At 47.2% G+C, this 13884-nt stretch overlaps 1 protein-coding gene across 2 annotated transcripts in view; it reads right to left on the reverse strand.

Moving 5' to 3' along the window:
* LPIN1 (lipin 1) overlaps positions 1-13884 on the reverse strand; it is a 129191-nt gene that overhangs the window by 18781 nt on the left and 96526 nt on the right. For both annotated transcript variants that reach the window (XM_055540906.1, XM_055540905.1), the window contains 5 exons: positions 13461-13651; positions 12340-12433; positions 11566-11635; positions 7916-8008; positions 5164-5243 (listed from right to left, as the gene is read on the reverse strand). In XM_055540906.1, the coding sequence (XP_055396881.1) occupies positions 5164-5243; positions 7916-8008; positions 11566-11635; positions 12340-12433; positions 13461-13651 (528 nt within the window). The remainder of the gene's footprint in view (positions 1-5163; positions 5244-7915; positions 8009-11565; positions 11636-12339; positions 12434-13460; positions 13652-13884) is intronic.

The following is a 13884-nucleotide window of genomic DNA, read 5'->3' on the forward strand; positions in this document are numbered from 1 at the left end:
GACCTCTCCACACGGGGGGTGGCAGGGAGAAGGGCCTGGGAGCTGCAGGTGGGGAGCAGGCTCATTTTCTTCAAATAACCTGTATAAAGCATGTCAGCAAATAACTGCTCCCTGGATTCGAATCCTGCTATGGCACCATCCCCAATCTATAGACCTGCTTCCCAGGACCGTCTTCTTTAAAAATGCCTTAACACCAAAGTGCTTCCTAAACATCTGTCAGGCTAAAGGGTGACGGCTGAGTGATCTGGAACAAACCAGTCCAGAGGCCCTGGGTGTGCACTTCCCCATAAAGCCTCCTGCTCAGCACATCCCTTTATGCAAAACTCCAGCTTCTCCTGGTGTCTCAGGGTTCTCGCCTGGTCCTCAGCATCCTGGCCTTCCCCCTTGCCTCCCCACCCCTTCTATCAGAAAATGGCCAGGTGTTTCCTCTGCAGCTCGTTGCTTTCTTGCCCCACATGTTCATTCCAGAAGCAGTTCCTACAATCCAACACCACCCTGAACTAGGGAGATGCAAGGGAAGGCCCGTTACCCTGCTTCTGTGTGGTTTCTCCCAGCTCTTTCCCCACCCGGAATGAGCTGCCCCTCCCCAGGGCCCTGCTCTCGGCCCTACAAGGGGTGGCCCCCAGTGGGCAGTGAGCTGGTAGACTGGAGCTCAGGCCACCAATGCTTCCAGGCACTGTGCCAGGCGTGGAAGTGAAAGTGGAAGTGTTAGTCACTCAGTCGTGTCCCACTCTTTGCGACCCCGTGCACTGTAGCCCGCCAGGGTCCCCTCTGTCCATGGGATTCTCTAAGCAAGAATACTGGAGTGGGTTGCCATGGCCTCCTCCAGGGGATCTTCCCGACCCAGGGATCAAAGTGCCAGGCGTGGGGATTCAGCAAACAGCCTGGCCCCGGAACCCTGGGGCCTTTTGTCTGAATAATCACAACAGAGCAGGACAAGGGCTGCATTAGGAGGACAGAGGGTGTCCTGGGAGTGGCTGGACCAGAGGCCCCGGGGCAGAGAACATCTTGGGTTTTGGCTGGACTGGAGGCCTGGAGCTGTGCGGATCAACCGCAGCTGAAGTCCCAGACTTGGCCATCACAGGGTCATAGCCATGGTGAATAAGGGTGGGGACAGGTAGCTATGTCCACAAAGCACGCTAGAATCCTGATTGGTCCATGGCAGGGCTAAGCCACATGTAGACAAATCAATGTCCATGACACCAAGGACAGGTTCCTGGTAGAGTGGAGACCTGGGAAGCCCAGGTTTGAACCACAGGAACTTCAGGCTGTGTTTTCCTGCTCAGACTATTTTCTCTCTGGCTTGATTTCCTCATCTTAAAGCAAAGGGAAGCAAACAGCATCCCATGCAGCAAGAGATCCCAGGAGCCAGTAGATAACAGACGCGCATCCCAGGAAAAGCCTCACAACCACAGAATTCCTCCCCAGGCTTCCGTGGATCGTCTGTAAAATGACTCAAAAGCCCCTCTCCATCCCAACCCTTGCCGATCCTAAGAGCGATGCTGACCCTTCTGAACCAACAGCCTAGAGGTTTCAGACAGACAGGTACACATGGTCCTGGAGCCAAAGCAGCCTGAACAGAGCCCGGGTGGGAACCTAGGACAGGCAGCTACAGGCCCCTTGTTGAATCGGGAAATGTTTATGTTCCATGCAGACAGTTCGGAGGGAAATGAGATCCAAACGTGAACCGAAGCTCACAGTGACTACAGATTGACATAAGCCGCTGCTGGCGATGCACAAGCCAAGCGGGTGAGCTCTCAGCTCCATCTGCCGCTTTAAGACAAAACCCCAAACCCCTCGATCAGTGCAGCAAGCCTCGTTTGAGGGAGCACAGGAAGGAAAACACAGAGACAGAAACTGAGACAGGAGCCGTACACCTGAGCTGGCAGTGCCGGCTGGGGCCGAGGTCGTGTCACCCTTGGACCTGGCCGCCCCCGCCCCCTCCTCTTGCAATGGTCCTTAATGTCACTGGCTTTGCGCTGTCTGTGAGAAGCGACAGGCAAAAAAACAAAAGGGCTCATCTCACTCAAGTACCCCTGTTCAGCCAAGGAGCTGTGAACAACACTGAAGTTCGCACTTGTCAGTGTACAGGTTCCAATGGTATTTTAATGACTTGCATGGTGACAAGCTGTTTGCTCAATTACGAGACTTCAAGGACTGTTCTGTCAATCACAAGTCTGTCAATTAGGAGAGCACTCCAACACTTTTTTCCCCTAGGCAATTGCATGAATCTAATTAGCAGATGAGGATGCCAGTAAAAATGAAAAGATGCATACTGCTCAAGAGAACTTCATAAGAAGGCTTTTCAAAATCTCAAATCCTTTTCGCCAAGAGTCAGTTCTTCATTTCTTAGGTTTTGTAAAGAAGTATATGTAGCATGACTAACTCAGAGTGGTCAATAGTCTATTTCTATCTAACTGGACAAAGCATTTGTGTAAACACTTGAATAGGATCCTATCAGTTCAGTTCAGTCGCTCAGTTGTGCCAGACTCCTTGAGACCCCATGGACTGCAGCACACCAGGCTTCCCTGTCCACCGCCAACTCCGAGCTTGCTCAAACTCATGTCCGTTGAGTCAGTGATGCCATCTAACCATCTCATCCTCTGTTGTCCTCTTCTCCTCCCATCTTTCCCAGCATCAGGGTCTTTTCAAATGAGTCACTTCTTTGCATCAGGTGGCCAAAGCAGATCGTATCAGATACTAAGAAAATCCAAAACGCTTTAGACAAACTATCAGCTGATCTCCCAACTGGGGAAGAGCAGCAGAAGTGACCTGCTCCTAGGCACACCCTCGGCCCACCCCACAGCCTCCAGGAGCCACCACACTGCTGCTGGAAGGAAGAATACAGACCCTATACCAGCCGCTGTTGTGTTCTATCCTTCCTTTTAAATCTCTCTGAGCCCCTGGCCTGCCGTTCCCAGGTCTGAGACTGGCATATTACAGGCTGGACTTGGCTGACATCCTGCGTTTGGCTCATACTGCACAGTATAATTTTAAAACACTTGCAACTGCACAGTTAGGACAAGCCTGAATCCTACAGAGCCACCCTCCTGACGCAGGCACAGCCTGTGTGGCCCTCCTGGGTTTCACACTCTGAACCTCCTTTCCCATGAAGCTGTGAGCTCAGCTTTGATAAGCCAACTTGTGTGGGTTGTGTGTCAGTCTCCTGCCCATTTCCAAGATGGCGGAAGAAAACACCGAGGGGCTGATGATTTGCCAAAGATTAGAGAGAAAGTCCTGGCTCACGCTGCCTCTTGTGCTTGGAAACTACTGTGGGACAGAGAGGTTCTCAAAATGTTCCCTGCATTTCCACTGCAGCAGTTTTAACTGCTGGGTTAAACTGCCTGGGACAGAAGGGTGGCATCTCTGCTCCTGTCTCCTTGCCTGGGCTTCTCTCGGCATGGACATCATTCTTGTTCCTTAGCTCAGATTCAGAAGGAAATTGCCCAAAGCCAGGACTCCAAGCCCGATCTGCTTGACTCCAAAGCCTGCTGTGTACAGCCTGCTGCTTCAAACAACTACTTACCAAAAACCCACTGACTTCCTATCTGGTTACCGCCTTACCTGCTCAGGACTATGCACTCTTAGCCCAAGCTCCATCTTGAACACACCTGCCCTCTCCCTTCCAAACTCACTCAAGGTACACTCAGAGTTCCAGGTCGGGGGACTTCCCTGGTGGTCCAGTGGCTAAGACTCCGTGCTCCCAATGCAGGGGGCCAGTGTTTAATCCCTGATCAGGGAACTAGATCCCACATACCGCAACTAAGAGTTCACATGGCACAATTAAAAAAAAAGATCCCGCATGCCAAAAATGAAGACCAAAATTCGGCATGCTGCAACCAAGACCCAGTGCAGCCAAATAAATAAATAAAATATATTTTTTAAAATTCTGGGTCAGAAAGGTATCCAGATAATCATGCTGGAAAGCCCTTCTCCAGAGAATGAACCAGAGACAGAGGGTGAAGAATGGAAAAGAAACACACAAGCGCATCAACCTTTCTCCCTTCTCCAGGGCAGACCTGCACGGGGGCGGGTGGGAAGGGGCCGTGCCAGGCACCATCAGAAGGAACAGAAACGGTGTCCTCCAAAAACAGCCCAGCTGAGAGCCAGCCCCGCCATGCAGTTTTATCCGGTCCTACACACTCTTCTCACACAGAGGACAATAAAGACATCAGACTGTCTCCTTCGTGACACCTACATGCGTTTCTAGTTCCAACAATGAATTCTAGAAATGACATCAATCAGATACAGAGCTATGGCCAGGAAGCCAAGGACTGGACAGTTAAACCTGCCTTCCCCAGGAAACAATAGATTGGGAAAATCTCATTGGCTCAGTGACAGTACACTTAAGGCATGCCTACTCTGAGTCAGGCACTGGCTTGGCCTCTGAGGTATAAAAGGATGGAGGTAGGCAGCTTGCCTTCAATGAATATGTCAGAATTTTCTGCCTGTAAATAAGAAATGCAATCCTGGTTCTCTTAAGCACAGGAATACTATAAGGGCAAGGTCATCTGTAAAGTTATTATAATATATCAGATCACTCAATATTGATATAATAACACCATCAAATTAGTGGCTGATGGCACTGCCCTCAGAGGCGTTACCCTCAAATCCCATAGCATCAAAACAAAAACACATAACAAGCAGGTTACCCTGAAGATAAAACTACTACTGTGGATAAGTATTATCAAATTCTAATGTCTGCTAGGCCAAGTTCATATGAATCCCTATCAATACTTAACATAGTAAGTCCTGGTACGTGATTAAACCATAGAGAAAGGCAAGCTCCTGCAAAAGGGGCACTTTTCACATCATCCCCATATCACCCATATCATTATTTATCACCACAACCCTTGTTATTACCTTCTGCAGACTGAGGGCTATCACGTTCCTAGACCATGAGGAATGCTCTTGTGACATTATCTCATTTACTTTGGAAAGTCAGTATCTATGGAGTGTTTCCATTTGATTTATGAGAAGATCAATTTCAGTAAATTACTCCAGGTCACTGAGTAAATGACAGAGCGCCAGGCCTGCAACCGAGATCTGTCTAAATTCAAGGCCCAAGCTAATGCAGTGAACCGTATCAGCGTCTGTGGGGCGTGTGCCTTGACTTTGGACACAGACAGGGGCTACAACACCCCAAGATGACTGGCACTGTACCTGGTGGCCATGCCCAGCTGTGACGGCTGCTCCCCGGTGCTGTGGCTCTTTCCCGCCAGGCACTGCTCTGGCTTACTTTCCTGGAGAAGAAGACGACAGAGAATCATGGACGCAGCAAAGGGAAACCACCTGCGTGACAGCAGGTGTTCCCTGAGGGGCTCCCGAAGTCCAGGCAGGGCCCCCATGCCTTCCCCAATGGCACACCCCACCCCCAGGGATGGAAGGGTCCTAGTTATTCCTTTGCTTAGCTGTCGTCTACAATCGAGCTGAGAAACATTTTTGACAAAAATAAGTCTGTTTTCCATAAGCGTTTGTGGCACCAAACCAAGGCTCCATAATCACGGCAGCTTATGCAAATGCTTTGTCAAGGGCTGCTTGGATACGCGGGGGCTTTCAAAATATTTTCTTCTAATTGCTGATAGAAATGCCTGAAAATATTTTCACACCATATTTTGCTTGAGAAAAACATGGACGCATTCTCTTTTTCAATCCCGTGTGCTCTTAATAGAAGATGCTCCCTTAATGTACTGCCAGCGCTTTGGAATATTGAGAGCTCTGGGCCAGTCCTGCTTCTCTGGCTTAAAAAGCTCAGGTAAGTGATGGAATGTTTCAGAGTTTCTTTTTCCCACCAGCAAGGCAAGGGTGGTGACATGCAGCTCCTAACAGTGTCAGAAGGACCACAGAGATTCTACACATAAACCCAGAGCCTGGCCTACAGCAGGCAGAGGAGGGAGAAGACATCCACCTGCCAGCAGACATCGCAGGAAGTCATCATAGGCCAGACGGACGTGTCAAGGGACAAAGGCTTTACAGTCACATCTCCTTATCTATAGTCATTCGATCTGGAGGAAGGTTAATGCATTTAATGTTGATAAAGAAAATGAGTGACAGAAACAATATAACACGGTGACTAGCTTAACATATGATGGGTCCAAGCTATTTTCAAAAATTCTTTAGCTTTTTATAAGCATGCAGATAAATGATGTGAAAAGAGGCCCAGTAGTGTTTAATCTATCTGTTGAGGCAGGTAACTTAGCCACTGCTATTAACAATTCTTTATTAGACTTGTTCAAAAATACATGTCTATCTGAAATGTGTTTAGTGTTTTTAAAAGATATTTCATAACTCTTCCTCATTTCATGCTGGCATTCCCCTCAATTCCAACTAATGAGACTCTAGACACTCTGCAAAAAAAAAAATAGTTCCCTAAAATAGCCTTCTGTCTAAATTCTAGAATGTTACTTTAGGAGACTTAAAGTGGAAAAGGCTTTTCTGATTCCTTTACTAGAGAACAGAACATTCTAGAATTTAGACAGAAGGCTATTTTAGGGAACTATTTTTTTTTTTGCAGACACCACAGCAGAGAGGGCGGGGGAGACAGCAGAAGATGAGACTCTGCAGGGAACCAGGGGCCAGGATACACAAGGCCTGTGGACCATATTAAGGATTTTGGTCTTTAAGAATCAGGGAATCCACTAAAAGCTTTTAAGAAGGGAGCAATACAAATTGGACTATTACCCTAAAAAGACCAAGGCAACTACAGAGAATGAGGAAGAAGAAAAGGCAGGAGTGGATACAAATGGGCCATTTGCAAGCAATCCTAGGAAAAAGATAGTGAAGATGGAGAGAAATGGAAAACTGGAGCAACATACTGGATGATAAACTGAAAAGAGGGGTGAGGGAAAAAGGAAGTATTAGCTTACGGACGGACAGTGGTATCATTTTCTGAATGTGGTCCAGCAAAGGAAGAACTCTCGAGAAAACCATCAGTTTGATTTTAGAAATGACGAGTTTGAAGAGCTGATGCATCCACGTGGTGACATCTACCTAGCTGGGTATTTGATAAATTAATGTGAATTATAAAATACCTTCTTGGTTAATAAAAATGGAGTCATTGTATAAGCGTGGGTGAGGTTGCCTGGGGAATAACAGGCAGTCTTTGAAGAAGAGAGGTTCCTAAGACAACCCTGTAACAGTAGTAGTATTAGTCACTCAGTTGTGTCTGACTCTTTGCGACCCCATGGACTGTAGCCCGCCAGGCTCCTCTGTCCATGGAATCCTCCAGACAAGAATATTGGAGTGGGCTCCGGGGATCTTTCCAACCCAGGAATCGAATCCAGGTCTCTCGCATTGCGGGCAGATTCATTACTGTTTGAGCCACCACCAGGTAAGCCTGAGGACCCACTTGTACAGCAGCTGAGCCAGAGGACAAACAGCCCCTGGGGCAGGGGGTTGGGGGACAGGTGGGCACACTGACATGGAAGCCAAGAAAGAAAGTACTTCCAGAAATAGGCTGAGAGGCTGGCAAAGGTCTGAAGAAAAGTATAAGCGTTTATAGAACCAGAAACCAAAGTCATGTATATTTTAGACATGCTATTGACATGAAACGACTAACAGGAATCAGTCTACGCTACAAGTCTGCCTTGCTAAAACTGTTCTCATGAGCAAGAGGAAGATATTTTACTTAAACGTTAAAAAAAAAAAATCAGGTTAAATCTCTTTTTTCTATAGATAAAGAAACGTTCCAGAGCGGGAGTGACCTGACCACACTCTCCAAGCTGAGAGGTAACAGAGCCAGGAGGTGAGGCCATCTCTGCCCACCCATCCCGGTCCTTCTCCACCTCCCCTTGTTCTGCGCTGCCTTCGCCTGCACGGTGGCAGAGCTGGCTCCTGGCTCAGTGTGACGGCTTTGCTCACTGACACGCAAGCCCTTGCTGAGCCAGGCAGAAACACTTGTGTTTTCCAAGCTTACCTCTTTGATTGTGGTGTTTCTTCCCCTCCATGAAAACCACCATCTTCCTCCCTTTCTGGGCATCTTATCCCTCATGATAGACTCCACCGTGGCCTGTTTTAAATGGATGGTAACATAAATAATGGAACCAAAAAAAGATCAACTTAGCACATTCAAACCAAAAGACACGCACATGCAAAATAAAGTAAGATTTAAAAAAAAAAGAAAAAACAAAGAAAAATCAGAGAAAACACGACATACTATTTGTGGATTAAAAATTTTCGAGAAGCAAAACCTAATGGCATCCAAAATTACATTAAGGTAACTTAGGCATGAAGACTTAAGAAGATGTTAAAGGAATAAACAAACAACAAATAAAATACAACACAACAACAACAGAAAAAGAAAGCATTGAAAATCATTAGTGATTAGTCAGACAGCAAGTTTTCAAATTAAAGTGGTTTACTGATTAAGATACTGTTATTCTCAATAAGATGATTATAAAATGAAAAATGAAATGACTAATATGAGGTACAAGGTAAAGTTTTAAACAAAAAGTAAAATGCATGGGATCTTTTTAGTAGATGTAAATTTCCAAATTTGGGCAAACTGAATATTCATAGATGCATTTGACTTAAAAGCTCAAATATTAAAAAGAAAATCCATACTCTTTTCCTAAATAAATGCAAGTTGAATAGGAGATTAAATATTAATTAGTAATATTCTTTGTAAATCAGTTGTACTTCAATAAATTTTAAAAAATAGTAACAATTTTCTACATATTTTAAAGAACAAAATAGTCACCTTGAGGCTAATTCAAGTACCAAAGTAAATATTATCTAATTTCCCTTCTTTGGTTTATGGAACTCTCAGGCACTAATATCTCAGCTAGTAACGAGAGAATTGTCTTTCAACCAAACAAGTTGCAGGTAAGTGGAAAGATAAATAATTCATGTATTTAGCCTGAAGTGTGCTTCTTTTTATCATTTAAGAATCCCTACCTGACACAAAAGAAAACCTGAATACACTGAACAAGCCCCCCTATTCATGAACAGGACAATTCACAAAGATGTCAATTACCCTACTCCTCCTATTTCTATTTCATCCATATATTAAACAAAATTCCAATTTAAAAAAAAAAAAAAAAACAGGATTATTTTCAAACCTAGACAAACTGGTTGTAAAGTTCATTTATAAAACAAACAGAAATGGCCAAGAAAACTGAAAATAAGTAGACATAAGCCTGGCATGTGTGTGTGCTTTGCCGCTTCAGAATACTGGAGTGGGTTGCCATGCCCTCCTCCAGGGGATCTTCCCAATCCAGGGATTGAGCCCATGTCTTTTATACTTCCTGCACTGGCAGGTGGGTTTTTTTTTACCACTAGTGCCACCTGGGAAGCTCAGGCATAAGCCTTACTAGATATTAAAATATATTTAAAACTTACAGTAATTAAAAGAATGCAGTCTTGGGACATAATTTAACATATTATTAGAACAGAAGACAAAGTCCAGAAATAAACCTAAATTCACAGGGGAATGTAATATAAGATAAAGTTGTAATTGCATATCAATGGGTAGAGAGTTATATAATGAAAGGTATGGAGATAATTAGGGAACCAACCATGACCCTCTCAGTTGACTCCCTGGGTGAACCACCCCCTTTGGTTCTCACCATCACAGCCAAAACTCTGCTCAAGAATCAGACTGCACTATGTTCCATGAAGGCAGGCTCAAGTCTGGGGGAGAAACTTAGATTGTTCTGCACCACTCATGGCCATTCCACTGTGTTGCCAACAACTGGCTGAGAGGTGATCATGTAACCAAACTGTGGCCAATTAAATGTGAGAAGCCTGTCTCCATCCTTCCTATTTTGGACACTTATATGAGGAGCTGTTGGATAAATCATCTTGGGATCATAAAGGGGAAGCTAGGAAAATCAGAGAAGCTCATCCAGCTTCATCCAGCCTGAAACTACAAACCTCTAAGATTCTTATTATGTCAAATAATAAACCCCTGTTATTCTAGTCACTTGTAATCATTTCGTTTCCTGCAACCAAAGCATCCTGATTCAATAACCAGCTTGGGAAAAAAACAAAAAAAATCACTGATTTAATTTCTGATACCTCAACTCATGACTTTCAAAATAAAATCAAGATGGATCAAAGATTTAAGAAAATGTTGGAAGAAAAGACAGGGCATATTTTCATAAGTTTTGGAAATGGGAAGCAGGGCCATTCCAAGTGTGATACAAAACCTAGCAGCCTCAAAAGATAAGACTGATGAAGTCTCTGCATAAAAATAATTTCTCTTATTAAATAAACACAAAACACAGAGTCCAAAAAATTACTGACAACCTGTACAATAATTTAGGCTGCCTACCACAAAGACTAATTTCTTTAAGTTCAGGAGTCATGTGTATTTCTTTTTCTATGAACTATATAGCCTTTATCAGTAAATTTCTATTGCACTAGTCTTTCTTCTCACTGACTTGTAAGAACTGAGACATGTAAGATAAAAACTTGCCCTGGGCCACAAACACTATACAGAACCTGCCAAGGACAAAACAGAACCCACTCTGGAGCACAGGCCCTCAGCTCAGTCCACAAAGAATACTCACAGATAAAGCTCCACGAAAGATGCAGTCACAATCCCAAAGCACGTGCGCACGTACGCACACACAGCCACAAAGGAGAGAACGTGAGCTAAACAAAGTCAAAATAGACCTGCACGACCCTCAGGTATGAGAACTACCTGACAGGCCACAATATCCACAGCAGCACAAAGCTTTTGCTAAGCATGTGAAGGATGCAACTGTGAGATGTGGGCTCTGCAGCCGAAAGAACCGAGCATTTGGAACAAAGACCCAATGCCGGAAAGCGATCAATTCCAGGAGAGGCCAGGGAACCGGCAGGGCGAGGACACGGGCATGGTGGGTCACTGCAGTGCATCTGCCTGTCACCCTGGCTCTTTTCTGCAGCTGCTCACCTGCTCTCAGGTGCAGCCAGGAGCTGCCCACTTGCTCCTCCTTGGCCAATCAGCCCCTAGCCTGCTTCCGGGCTGAGCCAGGCCTGATGTGAGTGTGGGCAGCTGGTGTCTGGTATAGTACTACCCTGCTCCCCTCCTTCATCCTTCTACCCTCATCACCCTTGGGCTCAGCATCCACCTGCTTTGCCCCTATCTGTATCCCTGGCACGGCAGGTGCGGGGACAGGAATCCTGGAGAGGCAGGACTCGGTCTGGCGCTGCCTCCACTGGGAGCTTTTGCTTTGATGAGAGAAGGGAGAAGGACATTCAAAGTGCAAGGGAGACCCCTGCAGTTTATACCCATGAACTTCCAACCAGCACAGTGTAATTAACCTCATGGTTTCTAAAGAAAATGAAAGAAAGCGAAGTTGCTCAGTTGTGTCCGACTCTTTGTTACCCCATGGACTGTGGCCTACCGGGCTCCTCCATTCATGGGATTTACCAGGCAAGAGTACTGGAGTGGGTTGCCATTTCCTTCTCCAGGCGATCTTCCCAACCCAGGAATAGAACCCAGGTCTCATGCATTGTAGACAGACCCTTTACCGTCTGAGCTACCAGGGAAGTCGAAAATAAAAGCTAAATTCCAATCCCCCAGACTCAGTGAGCCATCATTTTCATGTCCCTTTTCTTTCTCGTGGTAAAGCTCACCTTTGGCAATGGTTTCTGGAAGGCCTGCATGGCCAGGAGCAGAGGCGCCGCTGTGGTCCAGTTATAGTATCTGACACAAAACAAGGAAAAGTGGTCAGTATACCAAGGCTCAGACCTCTAATGTCCCGAGAAGCGGTCATGTGAGGCTCTAGACGTTCAGAGGGTCCTTAAAGAGCCCAGTACTGTGGCAAGCACCCCAGGTCAGCCGCCACATGCCCCACCCTTGCAGAAGCCCTTCCTCCAGCCAAACCCCCAGCGGCCACTGTGGCAACAGGACAAACGACATGGCAGGTGACCCAGCAACCAGCTGAGAGCAGCCCACGCCCCACTGGGCGTCAAGCCACTGATGTGCTGGAGCATTTCTTGCCCACACTTCAGGGAAAAGGAAACGAGGACCCTCAGTTAACACATAAACACCTGTGGCTTCCTCTAATGGGGAAAAGTTTGCCAACAGCCTGTAAAAATACGTGCACATCCCTTGACCCCAGACAACAAAGCTTTCAAGGGATGGGTGCACGGTCTATCTTGTGATAGAGGCCAGGGCTGTGATGTCACACGTCCCATTGTAAAATCTGGTGCAGCTGAAGTTACATCAACATTCCAACCATATAAGTGATGCAGCATTTTGCCAATAGTGAAGAGACAATAATAGATTTTTAACGGAGACTTAAGTTTATACATTTCTAAGGGTTACTGTCCAGGTCTCTGTAGCTGAGAAGCTGAAGCTGAACAGTAATCACACGACGGCTGAAATGACTTTTGGGAGGAACTTACTTATTTCCGATCTTCACCACGAGATTGGGGTCATCAATGAGAGCAGGGTTGTCCGCAAACTGCTGATATGACACAGCCTGTTCCAAAAATGCATCTGTGAAGGCAAAGGAGGAAGGAATACAAAGAAGATTTAGTACAAACACCAGGCCTGTTTTCACTCCCTCACAAGTATCTTCTGAGAGTTTATGCCATCCAGCTACGCAGACAATCCTATCAAATTTATTTGTCAAGGGGCCTTCAGTTAGTTTTGGGGGCTGTGTCTGTGCAGAAATGAAGAGAGATGGTGGCAGTCAGAGGATGGGGGACAAGTGCACCCTTAATCAGGGCACATGTGTTTACACGGGAGCAGGCATGTGGCACACACCATAAACACAGGCCCCTGCAGAAGCAGACGACTGGAGCTCAAGGCATGGTCACCTAGGTCTGAGTCACAGTCATTGGCGTGAACTTCCACACCCACCTCCTCACCAGTAGTCATGAGGATGGAGAAAGTCATGAATGAAAGCTCAGTGACCTGCCTAAAGCAGGTGGGGACACCTAGGGCCACCTGGTACAGGGGCCATCAGCTGCAATGGCTGACTGCACTCTCTGGAGGTCTCGGGGCCACCTCACCATGTAAATAGCATGAGACCCTGGGAAACTAGGGATAAAAATAGGGTGGGGGCTATGATTTAACTCAGATCACCTTAGCCAAACTTGAGACACCCTTCTGACACAGCCAGGAAGGGTCCAGGGCTCACTCAGACACCCCTCCCTCCTCCAGCGTTTCTGTACACTTGCTACACACTCTTCCCAGTGTTGACGTTGCCACCATCCCTGGGCCCCACCACATGGTCCCACCCCACTGCAGGACGGGCACAAGCTGTGCTCAAACATGCCTGACGACCAGTGACCCCAGTGGCCTTGTTGTCGCCTGGGGCTGTGTGTGTGTGTGTGTGTGTGTGTGCGCGCGCGCGCCCTGCAGACACTGCGGTCAGCCAGCCAGCCGAGCAGCAACATTTGGGTCCTGAGCCACAGTGAGTCACGTGGCGCTCCTTCATGAGGCCGGGGCTTCGGGCCGGTCCAGCCGGCGGCCACCAGGGGGCGCTGCCGGCTCAAAGATGGCGGCGGCCCCGCGGTACCTTTGGTGATCTCCCGGTTGTCGCTGAGGCCCCCGCACAGGGAGATGGCGATGGACGGCAGGTCCCTCAGGCCGTCCGACGTGCTCTCCACGCCGCTATCGACGCCAGAGCTGCCCACGGACTGAGGGGACTGGTTGGCGGAGCGGGCTCCGTTGTCGCTGGTGGGTTTCGTGAGCCCAGAAGGGTCTCCGCTGGAAGGAGAGGAGAGGGAGGGGCTGTGAGGAGGGCTTCCCGAGCCTGGGGGGCGGGAGGGATGCCGCACTCAGATGTCAGGTGACCCCGGCAGTTAGAGGGACAAACGGTGTCATCCCAGCAGACCCTCACTAAGGCGCCATGGCAGGCACACGAGCTACATGAATGACCTTAGGAGGAAAAATTACCATTTTTAACCCCTACGCCTCCCTGCGTTTTTCTCCCAAATGCA

This window comes from Bubalus kerabau, chromosome 11, assembly GCF_029407905.1.
Source record: "Bubalus kerabau isolate K-KA32 ecotype Philippines breed swamp buffalo chromosome 11, PCC_UOA_SB_1v2, whole genome shotgun sequence".
Taxonomy (NCBI): domain Eukaryota; kingdom Metazoa; phylum Chordata; class Mammalia; order Artiodactyla; family Bovidae; genus Bubalus; species Bubalus kerabau.